The sequence below is a fragment of the Pinus tabuliformis genome, chromosome 4_1 (assembly GCF_031772625.1).
Source record: "Pinus tabuliformis cultivar Carrire ecotype Pingquan chromosome 4_1, CPIR1, whole genome shotgun sequence".
In the NCBI taxonomy this organism is placed as follows: Eukaryota; Viridiplantae; Streptophyta; class Pinopsida; order Pinales; family Pinaceae; genus Pinus; species Pinus tabuliformis.
The window spans coordinates 750687661-750702821 of record NC_142303.1 but is presented as its reverse complement, the minus strand read 5'-3'; the positions used below and the strand labels follow the sequence as shown (position 1 = coordinate 750702821).

The following is a 15161-nucleotide window of genomic DNA, read 5'->3' as shown; positions in this document are numbered from 1 at the left end:
AAAAATTAATTATTCAAAACTTATTTTTATAAAGTTCCTCTTAACATAAATATATATAAAAAATTAATTATTTTTATATAATTTGCTCAATTTTAAGAGTTTCTTTCTTTATTATCTCAGTTTTTTATAAAATTTGCTCAACTTCAAGATTTTATTTCTTTGTTATCTCAATTTTTTAAACCAGTAAAGACAACGCTAAAATTAAAAACTAAGAAAATTTCTCCCCTTACAATTAATTTCCATTTTATTTACGGTCCATTTTTTCTAGAAAGAAAATCATTTATATTATATTGAGGGAATATATACAAAATATTCAGATAGATCTGCATATAGAAATACTCTTGGAGATAGAGTATAAAGCATATCATGAAACAGATAGCCAAAGGATTTATAAGAGATCGCCATCGGACCGTCAAGTATCAAAAGAACAAAAAGGAAACATAGAAAGACAAAACATACAGCACCATTCAGCATATTGGTAGATAGAGTGCAGAAAAAAGAGAGAGAACATATTTGGAGGAGATAGTAGAATCCTCGAAAATTTTGGGGTTCCTCCACTTCCAAAGGCACCATATAGTGATAGGAAGGATTGGACGAAGAACAACCTCTTGTCGTCCCCACCAGGCAAAAGCTGCATCAACAGAGATGAAGTTAAGATGCGGAAAGGAAAGAAACAGAGCAAGTTCATACCAGATTTGTTGAGAGACCGAGCATTTGAAAAATAAGTGGAAGTTTGTTTCCTCCTCCATTTTGCAGAGGACATATCTGCTTGGCCATGCCATGATCGCTTCCTTTACAGTCCTACCACCATATACATCTATTTTGTGTGCCAGAGTCACCGCATTTACCATTCCAGACATGCAAATTAACAAATCCATCTCATAAACTATAAGCCATGAATTTTCTTTTATCTGCGACACTACCATGAATTTGATCGAATTATTCGATATATGAATCGAACACTTGAATTTCCGTACTTTTTTCTACGATTCCAACGAATTTGGTAACTATGGTATGTAGCGTATATGGTCAGACAATGCGACTGGAGGCTCATCGTGGGTCCACACTGATTTTACCTGTGGAGTTGTAATGCTGCGAAAAGTTCTGACTGCATGTGATGATACAGTGGCCCATCTGTTTCTATGAATTACAGATAAGACCGATTATAACGAGATCCTCATGAATGGAAAAGGTTCCACGATTGATGTCAGGTGCGAGGGTGCGACTCCCATCAATTCAAAGTTGAAGGACAACGGAGGCTAGGGCCCGCTTGGTCAAAATATTCCGTTAAGGAAAGGTATGGTCTCCAGTGAATTTACACCAACGACCTAAATATGATTAGTTTGTGTTCTCTGCTAAAATTCCATAAGGATAAAATCAACGCTGCACTAGAAACATTATTGTGGTCGACAAAATTCTTAGTCAAGATTGAATGATTTTTTGTTTTAAATTTATTTGGAGTTTGTAGGTTAGAGACATTGAGTCCGGTCAACTTAATATTAGTTGGTTGGAATTGATTATTCTAACAAATGATTTGTGAAGACGAGAAATTCCAATACAAAGCTTAAATAAAATGAGAAGAAATTGAATAATAAAAATGGTTGTGATAACAATATAGACGATTGGACAAGATTGTGTGGTTATCCAATTTTCTTATTTAAAAAAAATTGTTTGTAAAGGTGTAGAACTAATTAATTAATTAAACCAGTGGATTTTGACTTTTTTTATTGCCTGGAGAATATGTTACTAATTTGATTATGTGAGTATGTTTTATGTCTATGAGTCTTGTTGTGTTTTTGGCTTCAAGAGCATCAATTACAAGTTATTTTTATGAAATCTTTATTTGTTTGATAAGCCATTTGTATAATTGATTGTTGGATACACTCACAACCCGAACAACTTACCTATATAAGTGACAAACCTATTCTTCGTTGCATTTTGATAGATAGTAGTTAATCCATAGAGTGGTTTAATATCGAGATTATCCTTTGGGGGTAAAGAAGCGTCAATTAGTGGATGTAATTGTTGATGACGACCATATAATATTCTGGTAGTTTGGAATATGTGGTTGTATTTTGGTTTCAAAATGTAATATACTAATTATTTTTGTGTGTATTATGTGCACCATGTCTGCTTTTCCAATTTCTTTGTTCAAGTTTCAAGATTTTGAGTGCTCGAAGGGTTTTTTTTATGGTGCTCGATCCATTTCCACCATTCAAGAAAATTATTCAAACACTTCTTTGTTCAAGTTTCAAGATTTTGAGTGTCGAGAGGTTTTTTTTGGATGGTGCTCAATTCATTTCCACCATTAAAAAAGAACTATTGAAACACTCCCACCATCATATTTTTGAAAAGAAAAAAACCAAATTCTAATGAGATATGACTATCTCCAACAAAATTAATAATAATTAAAAAAAAAAATCAAAACCATTCATATCATTTTAGATTATAAATTAATTTTACAATTCACACATATATTACGAAAAAAATTATCTGTACTAATTTATTTCTTAAACCCTCTTAAAATAAATTAATGTTAATTTATTTTTAAAATAAATATAATTAAATTTATAAAATATATGAAAACAATAATTCTAGTTGCGCTCTCTGCATCTTATGCGACCGCTGTAACTATTAAATTTGAAAAAGTGAGTGGAAAAATGACAGTTGTAATTAATTGTCTGCTGCCCATCACGGCAAATTACATTTTCCACTTATGTCATCTACACATGATTAACCGTGCAAAGTGCTCAAAAAGGCCATCGTAATTTGACCCACGCGGCATACAGGACTCGCTGATACAATCAAAATCGATAACGGAACGCTGGAAGATATCAAACTCAGAAGTGTGAGTGCAATTATAGGGCGAGTGTTGATCAAAGTGTGCTGCAACCATTCGATTGCCCTGAATACCTGCGCATGATACGCGGGATACACTTCTTTCTCCCATTGCATGTATTCTTCTGGAGTCTTGTAGTTTATCTCCTGCATTTTGAGGTAGAACATTCGCTTTCTCAGAAATATCATATTCGCGTCAACCTTGCTCCGGCGACCTGCATTCAATACAATTCAGCACTTAATGTAACAGTATAAAGGACCAATCATGCCATAACAGTCAATAACTATAATTTCTGCAATCTAACATTAAAAAAAAAAAAACAAACAACAACACTACCTGAACCAAACTGGTATTCGCCGGAGCTTGCAGCTTTTATAACGAGATCCCTCGGGTTAACTCCTCTCTTTCCCTTTGCAGCAGAAACAGTGGGAACTCTCCCATTATGTTTCTGCGGCACTGGTCGTGAGAACGCGGGGAACATATGGCACATGTGCCCAGCATAACCTTTGGGGACTGATATCGCAACTCCCACATCCATTGCTAACCCACAATTTTCTAGAGTATTGTAAGACAGCAGTCCTTCGTTAACGACCAGCAGAAAGAAAAAAGATTAAATAATTTTGATGATTTTCCTCTCGCAATCTCTTGCAACAAAGAATTTCTGTCAGGAGCACGCTCTGGATGAAACGCTGCGGTTGAGAGATATCTGATTTATAGGGTAAATTGAGGGCAATCATTCAATGAAAAGAAAGATGAAGCAGCCGATCGTCTGCTTCCTTATCATGTTAATCCGCGGCTACGCGTTTTTGCCATGTCCTCATTCTCCACTATTTAAGGTTTTGAAGTTGACAGCTACCATTTTGAATTTCCAAAGGAATTAGCGCTACCTGATCATGTTAATCCGCGGTTACGCGTTTTTGCCATGTCGTCATTCTCAACTATTTAAGGTTTTGAAGTTGACAACTACTATTTTGAATTTCTAACGGAATTAGAGCTACCTGTAACGTCCTTTATCATGCTTTTTATGTTATCATGAGATAATGATCATTATTGAAAAGTAGGTAGAGGGCCGCGTCTATCCATCCGTTACCCTGCAGCGTGTGGATAGGTTCCAACGGATTTCGTGTTTTGACCAACGCATTATAAAATCCAAGTACCTTGAGTGGAGTGCAAGCTAGTCGAGAATATCATGATAAGTAGAGACATGTCATTTTTGTGTGGAGTGGCGCAATTACTTGTCAGACAAGGTTTGAAAAGTAAGTGATTTTTTTGATAAATTTTATTTTGAGGGGGTTTGGATGTTAGGTTGTTATCTTTTTTTTCAGCCACGAAAAAGCTATATTTCATTTATATCAGTAATATAAACAATAATATAATATCAGTTCATCTGATCTTTGTAAATTAAAAACATACAAGATATTTAACCCCAAGGCACAAGCCAGAACTGAAATACATAAATGTTCCACATATATGAGCCTAAAATAGGATCGGCATAAGCCAAAAACTCCCAAAAAGATTGAACAGCATCTGAACCAGACTTAGGTTGTTATGTTATAAATTATTGGTATGTTATCTTATAAATTATTGGTATATTTGAATTACTAGTAGTTGGTTTTTCTAGGTCATGTTTTATAGGAATTTTGGGATAATTGTGGCTATTAAATATAGTGACAATGGGTGTGTGTGTTTCTAACATTATTGGGATAACAAAATTTTAGGAAGGTGGTATATATGTTTGATTAGGAAAAATGAGTAATTTTGTGTTTAATTGTTTGTTTGTTTGTTTTTTTTTTCTAGAATTAGAGCTAGTGTTGGAATATCTAGATTTCTTTTTATTTATTAGATAATTTTTTTATATATTTTGGATTTTTAGTTTTTTTTAAGAATTTTCTTTATAAATGATCTTTTGATAATAAGTTAATCAACAATTATTTTTCAATAATACAATTATGTTAAAAATTTTCACATATTTATCATAAGAAAAAACACAAAAGGACCATAACATATAAATGGCTTATTGAAATTATTCCTTTATAAAATAATGATAACATATATTCTATTTTAAAATTTACTCTTTTTTTTTTATATCAAAATTTCTCAATAACAATCGAATTAACATTAAAATTAATTGTCAACAATTAAAAGCACTAGATTATAAGCCTTGTTCTCATAAATTATGCACACTTCCTCATAGCAAACACCATGCAATTGTTGAAATTATGATGTTCTAGGCTGTTACAATCACTTAAATCCAAAATTTCTTTATGCTGCAAAAAACTTAAGTAATTGTAGATAGAACATAAACCATATGTACAATGGAAGATAACCAAGAAATCAATGAGACATAAAGAAGTTAGGTCAATGACCAAGGTAGAACCCATAAGGGGAAAACCCAACCAGATTCTTCTTTTATTACAAATCAATTGTTCATTAGAGATACAAAGTAGAAGTTCACCCAAATTTGAAGAATATCTCTGATAGGAGTAGTTGATGCAAACATTGAATCACTTTGGCTTTCCAAGATCCTCTCTCTCTCTCTCTCTCTCTCTCTCTCTCTCGGCTCTCCAACTCTCTCTTTCTCAAGTTCGAACTCTCCTTTTACAAGCACAAGTGTATTGAGGATGAGAGGCACAAATATATAGGAAGAACAAGGAGGTCAAATTCATGAGGGAGTAACGCCTATGCCTTGAGGTGGAGTTACATATGCCTAAATAGGAGTGTAACTTATGCCATAAAGGATATGAGTGTAACTTATGCATTTAGGAGAGAAGTGTAACTTAAGCATTAAAGAGGTGTAAGAGGAATATTTTTATGGTGAATCATTAAAGTGTGCAAGAGAGTGTAGGAGGTGCGTAAAATCATTAAAGAGAGAGGAATGAATCCATTAAGATAGAGAGAGTAACATATGAATTAATTGAGGAGAGTTACATATGACATGATTGAGTCTCATGATTGAGAGACTTGAATTTATTTTCAATAATAATAATAATAACAATATTGATGATTAAGTCGAAATTGGACTATTAGGATTGATGGATGATCAAAAGGGATTTTCCATCAACAATACTAGATTACCAATTGATGCAAGGCGATTCACTATTTTTGAAAAGTAATACTTGAGCCTTTCTATTTTTTTAAAATTATATTTTTAGACTCTTCTATTTTTAAAAATTCATCCCTAAGATGTCAATTTTCAACAGTGATGGGGCCTACTTTGGCAATCTTGTTACAGTTTTAAACTTAAAACAAATGAGACGAACAATTGCTTGATTTTAAATTAAAACCCACTTTGAGGCAGAGTATAAGAGAAGTAAAACACATCTACATCTTAGAATGATATGTTGTGGGTTGGCTTAGGTAAAGAATGGTGTTGGATGGTTTTAGACTAAAATATGTTATCAAGTAGAGTAGAGGGAGTAAATCTTCATGCCACATAATGATTTGTTGTAAATCAAATGTTATCAATATCTTTGGAAAACATGACAATTATTATCTTCACTAAAAGACAAGATAATAACATATAGATTTCCTAAGAATGTTATTGTATTATCATTATTACTTTTGCATATGAGGAGGTAGCTTATAGAGAGAATAAACAAACACTTTTTTTCTTTTTTGGTAATTAGGTTAAACCTAGGTTGGGGTCACTTAGTGTATTGGATGGAAGAGCTAAATTTCCACTAGTGAGATGCTATCACTAGTAGCTTGGAACACGCCTTGGGATAGTTTAATACCCTTAATTTGTAGCAAGGATAAGGGAGAAAAAATTTCATTCTTCGATACCTAGAAAGCATACAAAAATTGTAATAGATAAGATGAAGAAATAGGTAAATTATATTAATTTTTCTCTTATGGGTGAAAACATAAATTATTCATATGAAAAAAATGATGTTAGTAAAGACACGATCAAATGAGTGATGCAAAGGATCAAAGTTTGCATCATTGAGGAAAATAAGACCAATGGTTGGTCAAACTTCTTAACAAGAAGAAAAGCTTTGGTTGCAAATGGCTCTTCCATTTGCAAAGTATAATGAAAATGAATCCAATGCTAAAAATAATTTGAGTTTCGTAGCTAAGGGTATGCATACTGTGAAGGGGTTGATTTTAAAGAGACATCTACCTCATAAAAAAAAATCATAACAAATAAGTTGGTGTTGGCACGCAAAGCAATTTGTTGTGATTATCTATCGAATGAATGTAAAGAGTGCATTCTTAAATGGGAAGTTTAGGGAGGAGGTATACATGAATCAACTAAGAGACAAATAAGGAGAATATTACTCATACACTAATAAAATAATTTTATGGTTTCAAGTAACTACTAAGGGCAAGGTATCCAAAAATATATGAGAATTTAAGAGGTAATATTTTTTTAGAGAGAATCAACTTCAAATTTATACATCAAACAAAATGCTAAGGGAATCATTATTCTTGTAGTTTATATAGATGATCTCATAATATGGGGGTGGTGCAAATCAATTGTCAAATGGAGCATGACTTGGAAGCAGCATTTGGGATAATAGATTTGGGACTTTTGCACTGATGTCTCAGTTTGGAGGCATGGAAAAATGTAGAAAATATCTTTTATTTTCAAGAAAAGTATGGTAAAGAATTGCTTAGGAAATTTAAGATGAGTGATTGCAAACCATCAACAAAACCATTAAAGACTAGATTGAAGCTATGTACATGAAGGATCTAAGGAAGGTAGGTACTACCTTATACAAACAACTAGAATATGTCTAATCTATCTAACTTATACTAATTTGTGTTTAGGGAACTGTTGATTTTGGTGTTGAGTTGGTCAAGAATGAACAATTCAATTTGATAAGTTGCACAAATATAAACTAGCTAGATCATTAGATGATGGAAATTCTACCACCAAATATGTATTAAGGTTGGGTTCAAATTCAATTTCATGGAAAGTGAGAAGTAAACAAAAATTCTAGCATCATGCACAAAAAAATATTATAAAGTTGTATCCAGTGCATATGAGGGATTGTGGGAAAGCATAATATTGAAGGATACAAGGGTTTAATAGAATGAAGAAAACCACTATATTGTGACCATTTAAGCACCCTGAAGTTGGTGAGAAACTATTTTTTGCATTCAAGGATGAAGCATGTGGATATTCATCACCACTTCATTCATAATAACATCCAAAGTAGAGAGAAATTTTTCATTATATGTACCAATCCCTTGTCCAACACCAAATTTGTAAAATTTCAAGACAAGTTTTATGTAACACTTAACAACTTGGCCAATAAGGGGGCTTACTAAAGTATAATTACCATCATCAACATTTTGATAAAATTAAGTTGCAAGGATAAGTAGAATTAAAATATATTTGACTAAGGTAAGTTGGCAAGGTGGACCTTAAGTAGATAGACTTGTCATGAATGTTGGTGGAATTTTGAAATTTGATAATGTTCTAATTAATAAACACATTACATCGAGGTTCAAAAAACATGCATTTATGGAAAGTTTGTCGGTTGGTTAAGGTTTCCAAGTTAACAAAGGTGAAAAAGTAATTATCCCATTAAGGGATTATGCTCATTATGTCCAAATGGTGTATATTTTAAACCTTTCTCTATAATAAACCATTATCTATCTCTACATCTTATCTACTGTTATGGGATCTATGATTGCGGACAAAAGTATCTCCCCTAGGTCAGTGGCTAACCTAGAACAACAAAGAGACAAGGAACCCAATGATTTTCCTTAAAGTAAATAGATAATGGAGTAAGGCCTACCTGGAATCCTTTGTACGCTTCACTCCTTCTTTATCTTGGAAGCTCCAATTCCAGCTTCGATTACCAAAATTAGAACTTGCACAATCAGATAACACAAGCCAAGAAATTATGAGATGTATGCAATATCATCTAAGTACTTCATTAAATAGATCAACATGGTATTAAAATATATGAAACAACATCACATATAGGAAAATAGTGAATTCATTGCATTACTATAAATGGAAGGAGATTACAACCATAAGTAGTAGTTGACCTTGTAAAATAGTTCCTCCAAGTTGTTGACTTGTCCTTTTATTATCACAATATGCACCTCCAATCACCCTAAGTGCATGCAATCATGACCACTCACTACAACAATATAAGGGAAGAATTATTCTCCAAAAGCCAACCTCTAACCTCATAGATGGCTGGAAATATATAGAGAAGCAAGGTAAATTAGGAGTTCTTATCCAATTACCATTCTAGGGTAAGGGATCAACCTTTGATGGAGGGATATGATCAAAGTATAAGTGGTGAAAATTGCAATGTAGGGATGGATAGGATCCAAATGATTTATCTAGTGTAAGGAGTTCTAACAACTTCTGGAAACTCCTAGAAGGTGAACCTTGCAGAATCTCGATCATTCTCTTAGACTTCTAGAACCAACGTAGGTGCAAAGGGAACCTGTTGGTGACCAACGTAGGCCACAGTGGAGAAACCTACTGGTGAACACACCCTAGTAGGCTTATAGGGAGCATTGGTCCTCAAAATGGCTCAGATGAAGCAGTTCAGGGTTGAAACTCTCGGAAATGAAATGTACATTCTTAGGGCTCTGTGAAAGATGGTGATAAGGGGGAATATGATGTTGATTGATCCCATTAGGAGGCTCACTAATCGGATGTGACAAAATGGACTATAATAGAATGCCCCCTAAAGCGCAATTTTAGAGATGATGATTGATGACTGAACTGCTTTAACTTATGACAAGTAGGGATCAAGGACAACTGATGAGATTCATCTATTACAATACATTTACAACATGGCATATTTGTATGTTGAGGGAGGCATACCCATACTCATCTCATAAGATAACATAACATGTACAATGATTATTCTCGAAAATCCAACCCCCAACCTCATTGCAAGTTAGAAATATATAGAGAAGCAAGGTAACTTAGGAGTTCTTACCCATATAGGGTAAGAGATCCACCTTTGATGGAGGGATAGGATCAAAGGATAAGTGGTGAAAACTCCAATGTAGGGATGGATAGGAACCAAATTATTTATCCAAGGTAAGTAGTTCTAATAACTTCTAGAAATTCCTAGAAGGTGAAGCTTCTGGAATCCCAATCGTTCTCCCAGATTTCTAGAACCAAGCAGGTGCAAAAGGGAGAAACCTGTTGGCGACCAACACAGGCCACAATGGAGAAACCTGCTAGTGAACGCACCCCACTAGGCTTATAGGGAGCATTGGTCCTCAAATTGGCTTAGATGAAGTAGTTCAGGGCTGAAACTCTAGGAAATGAAAGGTACATGCTTAGGGATTTGTGCAAGATGGTGACAATGGGGAATAAGATGTTGATTGATCCCATTAGGAGGCTCACTGATCGGATGTAACAAAATGGTCTATAACAAATTCCCCCTAAAGCACAAAGTCAAAGATGATGACTGGTGATTGAAGTGATTTACCTTGTGACATGTAGGGATTAAGGAAAAATGGCGAGCTTCATCTGTTATAATACATTTACAACATGACATATTTGTATGCTGAGGGAGGCATACCCATACTCAGCTCATAAATTAACATAACATGCACAATGATCAAATGACACATCCACTGATGCAATTGGTGGGCCCATGACTGGATGACTGTCAATATGATCACAGCCACCATACATTGTGATATATTTATAATCCTGAAATCGAAGCCCGAATGGATGAAACTAGAACTGGGGTCTTTTATCTCGTTCACATGACCAATAAAAGTACGAGTCTAACCATGTGAATCAATGAGCTAGAGTAGAACATGGTTGGCAGCATATTATTACTGACCAATGATGTAAGCTATTAACAGACGTCTCTCAAGGTACCATAATACAAATTGTATGGTGTGAATAAATGAGTTGAAGTCAAACACCACAAATAATCTTTTGGTCAAAGGCCATTGATGTAAACCTATCACCAAGAGTGAGGAAAATTTCCATTGATGTATGCAAGCACCAAGGCACCAAGGGGTGTTTTTAAGACAACTTCCTGGATGATGTGCCAACGTCGACAAGAAGTGACCCGTCGCAGGAGGGCCTTAATATATCCCCCATCAATGACACGAAATTGGTATGATGACTAAGACATAATGATGATGATATGAAACTGGATCAAGAAAGGAAAACATGAAATGAAGGCTTAAGAGTATTATAGCAGAGATCAACTGAATGACTTCTCTTGAACACACTAACGACACTGAATGGAATTGGTAGCATTGACCCAAAACCGAGATGGAGGCTTTGAAAACAATATGATAACAAAAAGACAAGTAGATTACCCAACCCAACAACCATGGAGATGAAGTGGAAGAGTTTCATGTTCAAGAGCGAATCATTGCCATTAGAAAAATGGAATCCCTTATTTTCCCAATTTCCCCAACCATACTAGTCAATACCTCTTTATGTTTTAACAAGCTTGAGGAGGATAGCATATGATTGATCTGTAAGTCCATCCTTCAGATCAATACCTCCTAATATATTTAACGAACCCTGAGAAGGAGTGGTTCGACCTTGTCATGTTCGAAAATTCCATCATTGTTTGATGCTTTAACAAGTCCACTGAAGGTAAAAATTGACATCTTTTTCATGTTTAAAGAGTTTGAAAAAGAGGAGAAAAAAGAAAAATCTAGATGTCCCTTTTGTAGATAATCCTTTAGGTCTGAAAAGGTAGAAAACAATACCCAAGAGAACCTCTTAGCCATGTTTGACTAAGGTTTTCCTTTTTCGTAGTTAGTCGCCAATTTTTTATAGGGGATCTACGATTGCAGACAAAAGTATCTCCCCTAGGTCATTGGTTAACCTAGAACAATAGATAGACAAGGAACCCAATCATTCTCCTTAAATTAAACAACATCAGATATAGGAAAACAATTAGTTCATTGCATTACTATAAATGGAAGGAGATTACAACCATAAGTAGTAGTTGATCTTGTAGAAGAGCTCCTCCAAGTTGTTGACTTGTCCTTTCCTTGTCACAATATGCATCTCCAATCACACTAAATGCATGGAATGATAACCACTCACTACAACAACAAAGGGTAGAATTATTCTCCAAAATTCAACCCCCAACCTCATAGAGGGATGGAAATATATAGAGAAGCAAGGTAAGTTAGGATTTCTTATCCAATTACCATTATATTGTAAGAGATACACCTTTGATGGGGGGATAGGATCTAAATGATTTATCCAAGGTAAGTAGTTCTAACAATTTCTAGAAACTCCTAGAAGGTGAAGCTTCCGGAATCGCGTTCATTCTCTTAAATTTCTAGAACCAACGCAGGTGCAAAGGGGAGAAACCTACTGGTGACCAACACAGGCCACAATGGAGCAACCTACTGGTGAACGCACCCTAGTAGACTTATAGGGAGTGTTGGTACTCAAACTGGCACAAATGAAACAGTTTAGGGCTGAAACTCTGGGAAATGAAGGGTACATGTTTAGGGCTTTGTGCAAGATGGTGACAAGGGGGAATAGGATGTTGATTTATCCCATTAGGAGGGTCACTAATCGGATGTGACAAAATGGCCTATAACATCTACCTCGTGATCATAAGACATTATCATTCATACCTTCAAATCTAAAGTATTCATTCCAAAATGGTTGCTAGTTGAGGAATATATGTTAGCGATATTTCAACTTTTAAGCACCAAATTGACTTACTGATGTTAAGGAAGGAATAGTTCTCACTTTCCTCGTATATGTTACTTATCCTTGTATCAAAAAAATCCTAATTAATATTTGAAAAAATATGAAATCCTTGTTGTATTATGAGTTTCTCCAGTCAAACTTTGCTCGTTCCAGCTGCCAAGCTAAGTTAACTAGGTCCTAAGTCTTACAGTCTACATAAGAGCCAAACTCACTAGAAACAAGACTGGCCAGAAAGTAGTTGTAGATCATGCCCTGACTTGTGAATTATTCACTTCCCTAAACCTACAACTTATTGGTTAGATATCCCTCTAAGAGTTCGATTTATGGGTGGATAGAAAACTTGTAGGTACCAAATCTAAATGTAAATAAGTAAAAGAAAAACCCTCATTTTGAATGATTTCTTCTCCTTAGATTTTGCTAATATTTTCCAAATTTGGGTAGATGTTTTACACCTTGGACCTACCTACTAGTTGGTTGAGATGAGTTTTCAACATATGTTATGAGATGGAAAATTTCCTACAACTTGATGTGATTCCACTAGCTATAAAAACATTGACCATATGGAAAAACCCATCTTGATGACAATGGGAGGTAGTATATGGAATATGTAAGGTTTTCAACAATTATATGAATATGACTAATAAATCATTTTAAAAAAATTCATTGAAAAAAACACAACATATCTTCAGAGTGCATGTTCACATCCATGCTTAATATCTGAAACAAGGGGCCGCCATTGATTAGAGGAAATTTGATTTTCAAAAGTTAACATTGAATTTACACATCATAATTTGTAAGCCAATCAAAATCCTTTAAGACTTAAAAGAGATACAAGTACTTAATATGACATGACAAATTTTAATTATTAAATTTCGGTATAGGTGAATTTATTTAAAAATATGATTTACCTACCTTAAGCATGAATGGTGCCCAAGTGGCCTAAAAGCATATTAAATATTAAAAATACAATTAATATCTTAATTTATATAAATTAAAATATCGAGATTATTTTTAATGAAGGGTAAATAATGGGTTGGGTGTATTTTTAATGAAGAATAAATCATGGGTTAGTATTAATTAGAAAATAAAATAAAAAATTTCCAACCTATGTAATATTAAAAAATCATATTTTTCTATGAACAAATATTTAGAAACAAAATACCAAAAAACTTCCATTTCCAATTGGTGACATTTTACATTTAATTTTGATATTCTTTCTTTTTATGTTTTAGAATTTTGTATTTTTAAAAATTTTTCTTTTTTCCTTTTTAAATGTGAATGAATATTTTTTTAATATTTCCCTTTTTATTTTATTTTAAGAAAAATATGAATGAATATTTTATTTTTTTAATTTCTCTCAAAACTTATATATTTTTCACACTTATATATTAATACGTGAAATAGCTTAGATACATCCAATATAACTCCAAATCTCAGAAAGATTTACAGAATGTTCAGAGAGGCCTCATCATGTCATGGAATATTGCTGATTATGAGTAGTGTGAAAGCCCAAGTAGTCATAACGAATGCAACATTATAAACCAAATTATGGGCAAACCAAACCCATAGGTGATGGAGCCCCAAAAGGCATGAAGCAGCTCTTGCAACAGCAACTAACAAAGCAAAAATAACCATGAAACGAGTCACTTCATTCCCCATTGGAAAATACACTCGAGAAAATTCCATAGGAATAGTTGTTTTGGGACCTACAAATTTTCATCAAACGATCTATCAACAACTCTATGTAGCGCAAAAAAAAATTATGCATATATGTCATATGACACATGTATAATAAAATGAAGAAGAATATGTATTTTGGGATAGATATTAATAGATATCAATATTGGGGATATCAACAAAACTCTATATAGCACAAAAAAAAATTATGCATATATGTCATATGACACATGTATAATAAAATGAAGAAGACTATGTATTTTGGGATAGATATTAATAGATATCAATATTGGGAGTATATAGTATTGGTAGATAGGTTGGAAATTGTATTTTTCATTAATTTTATGTTTTGATTTTTTTTTTTAATATAATTATATATAGAATTGTTAGATATTTTTAAATTTGTATTTTTTTTGTAAGTTTAGGTAGGTCCTTTTCTATTTATAAACCGCAAACTGAGAACATATACAAGGCATAGGTGACCCCAGCTTGCCCAATGGGAAACCAAGCTTTGAGCCACCTAAATATAACATAAGCCATCCAAAATTGGTATGTCTGTAGTCTTTCAAGCCATGCTATGTAAACCGAACAATTGAAAATAGAGTCTTTATCTACTATTCCTATGGACATTCAGAAATATAAAGATACTTTCCGCTAAAAAAGAGCACAGTTCCATTCTTAAAAAAAAAAGAGGCTAAGTTTACTCATCCTGATCTTCCTGGTTTGGTTCCACCATTGCTGGGTCTACTGCTGAACCCCCATGCACTGGACCCTTGTTTGCAATGCCTGGGATGTTTCTCTCTATTCAGTCCAGTCTCATGTCCTGTTTGCAGAGCTAGAATTGTATGATCTGCAAGTCTTTCTTATAGTCAGGCATGTCTCTGGTTATTGAAACCATGCCCATTGAAACTTGCTCAACTGCCTTGCAGAGCAGCTTCTTCATGAGCCAGTAAAGGTGTAGTGTCTGCTTGTATTGAGACATTCTGCCCCTTGTGTTACCCAGGT

The 15161-nt window shown here is 33.9% G+C and overlaps 1 protein-coding gene across 1 annotated transcript; it reads right to left on the bottom strand.

Moving 5' to 3' along the window:
* Positions 1-2653: 2653 nt before the first annotated feature.
* LOC149178325 (uncharacterized) lies at positions 2654-3617 on the bottom strand. The gene is made up of 2 exons (XM_089423603.1): positions 3176-3617; positions 2654-3053 (listed from the first exon to the last, which is right to left on the bottom strand). The coding sequence occupies exons 1-2, from the start codon at positions 3375-3377 to the stop codon at positions 2734-2736; spliced, it is 522 nt and encodes a 173-aa protein (XP_089279729.1). The 5' UTR covers positions 3378-3617; the 3' UTR covers positions 2654-2733.
* Positions 3618-15161: the final 11544 nt, after the last annotated feature.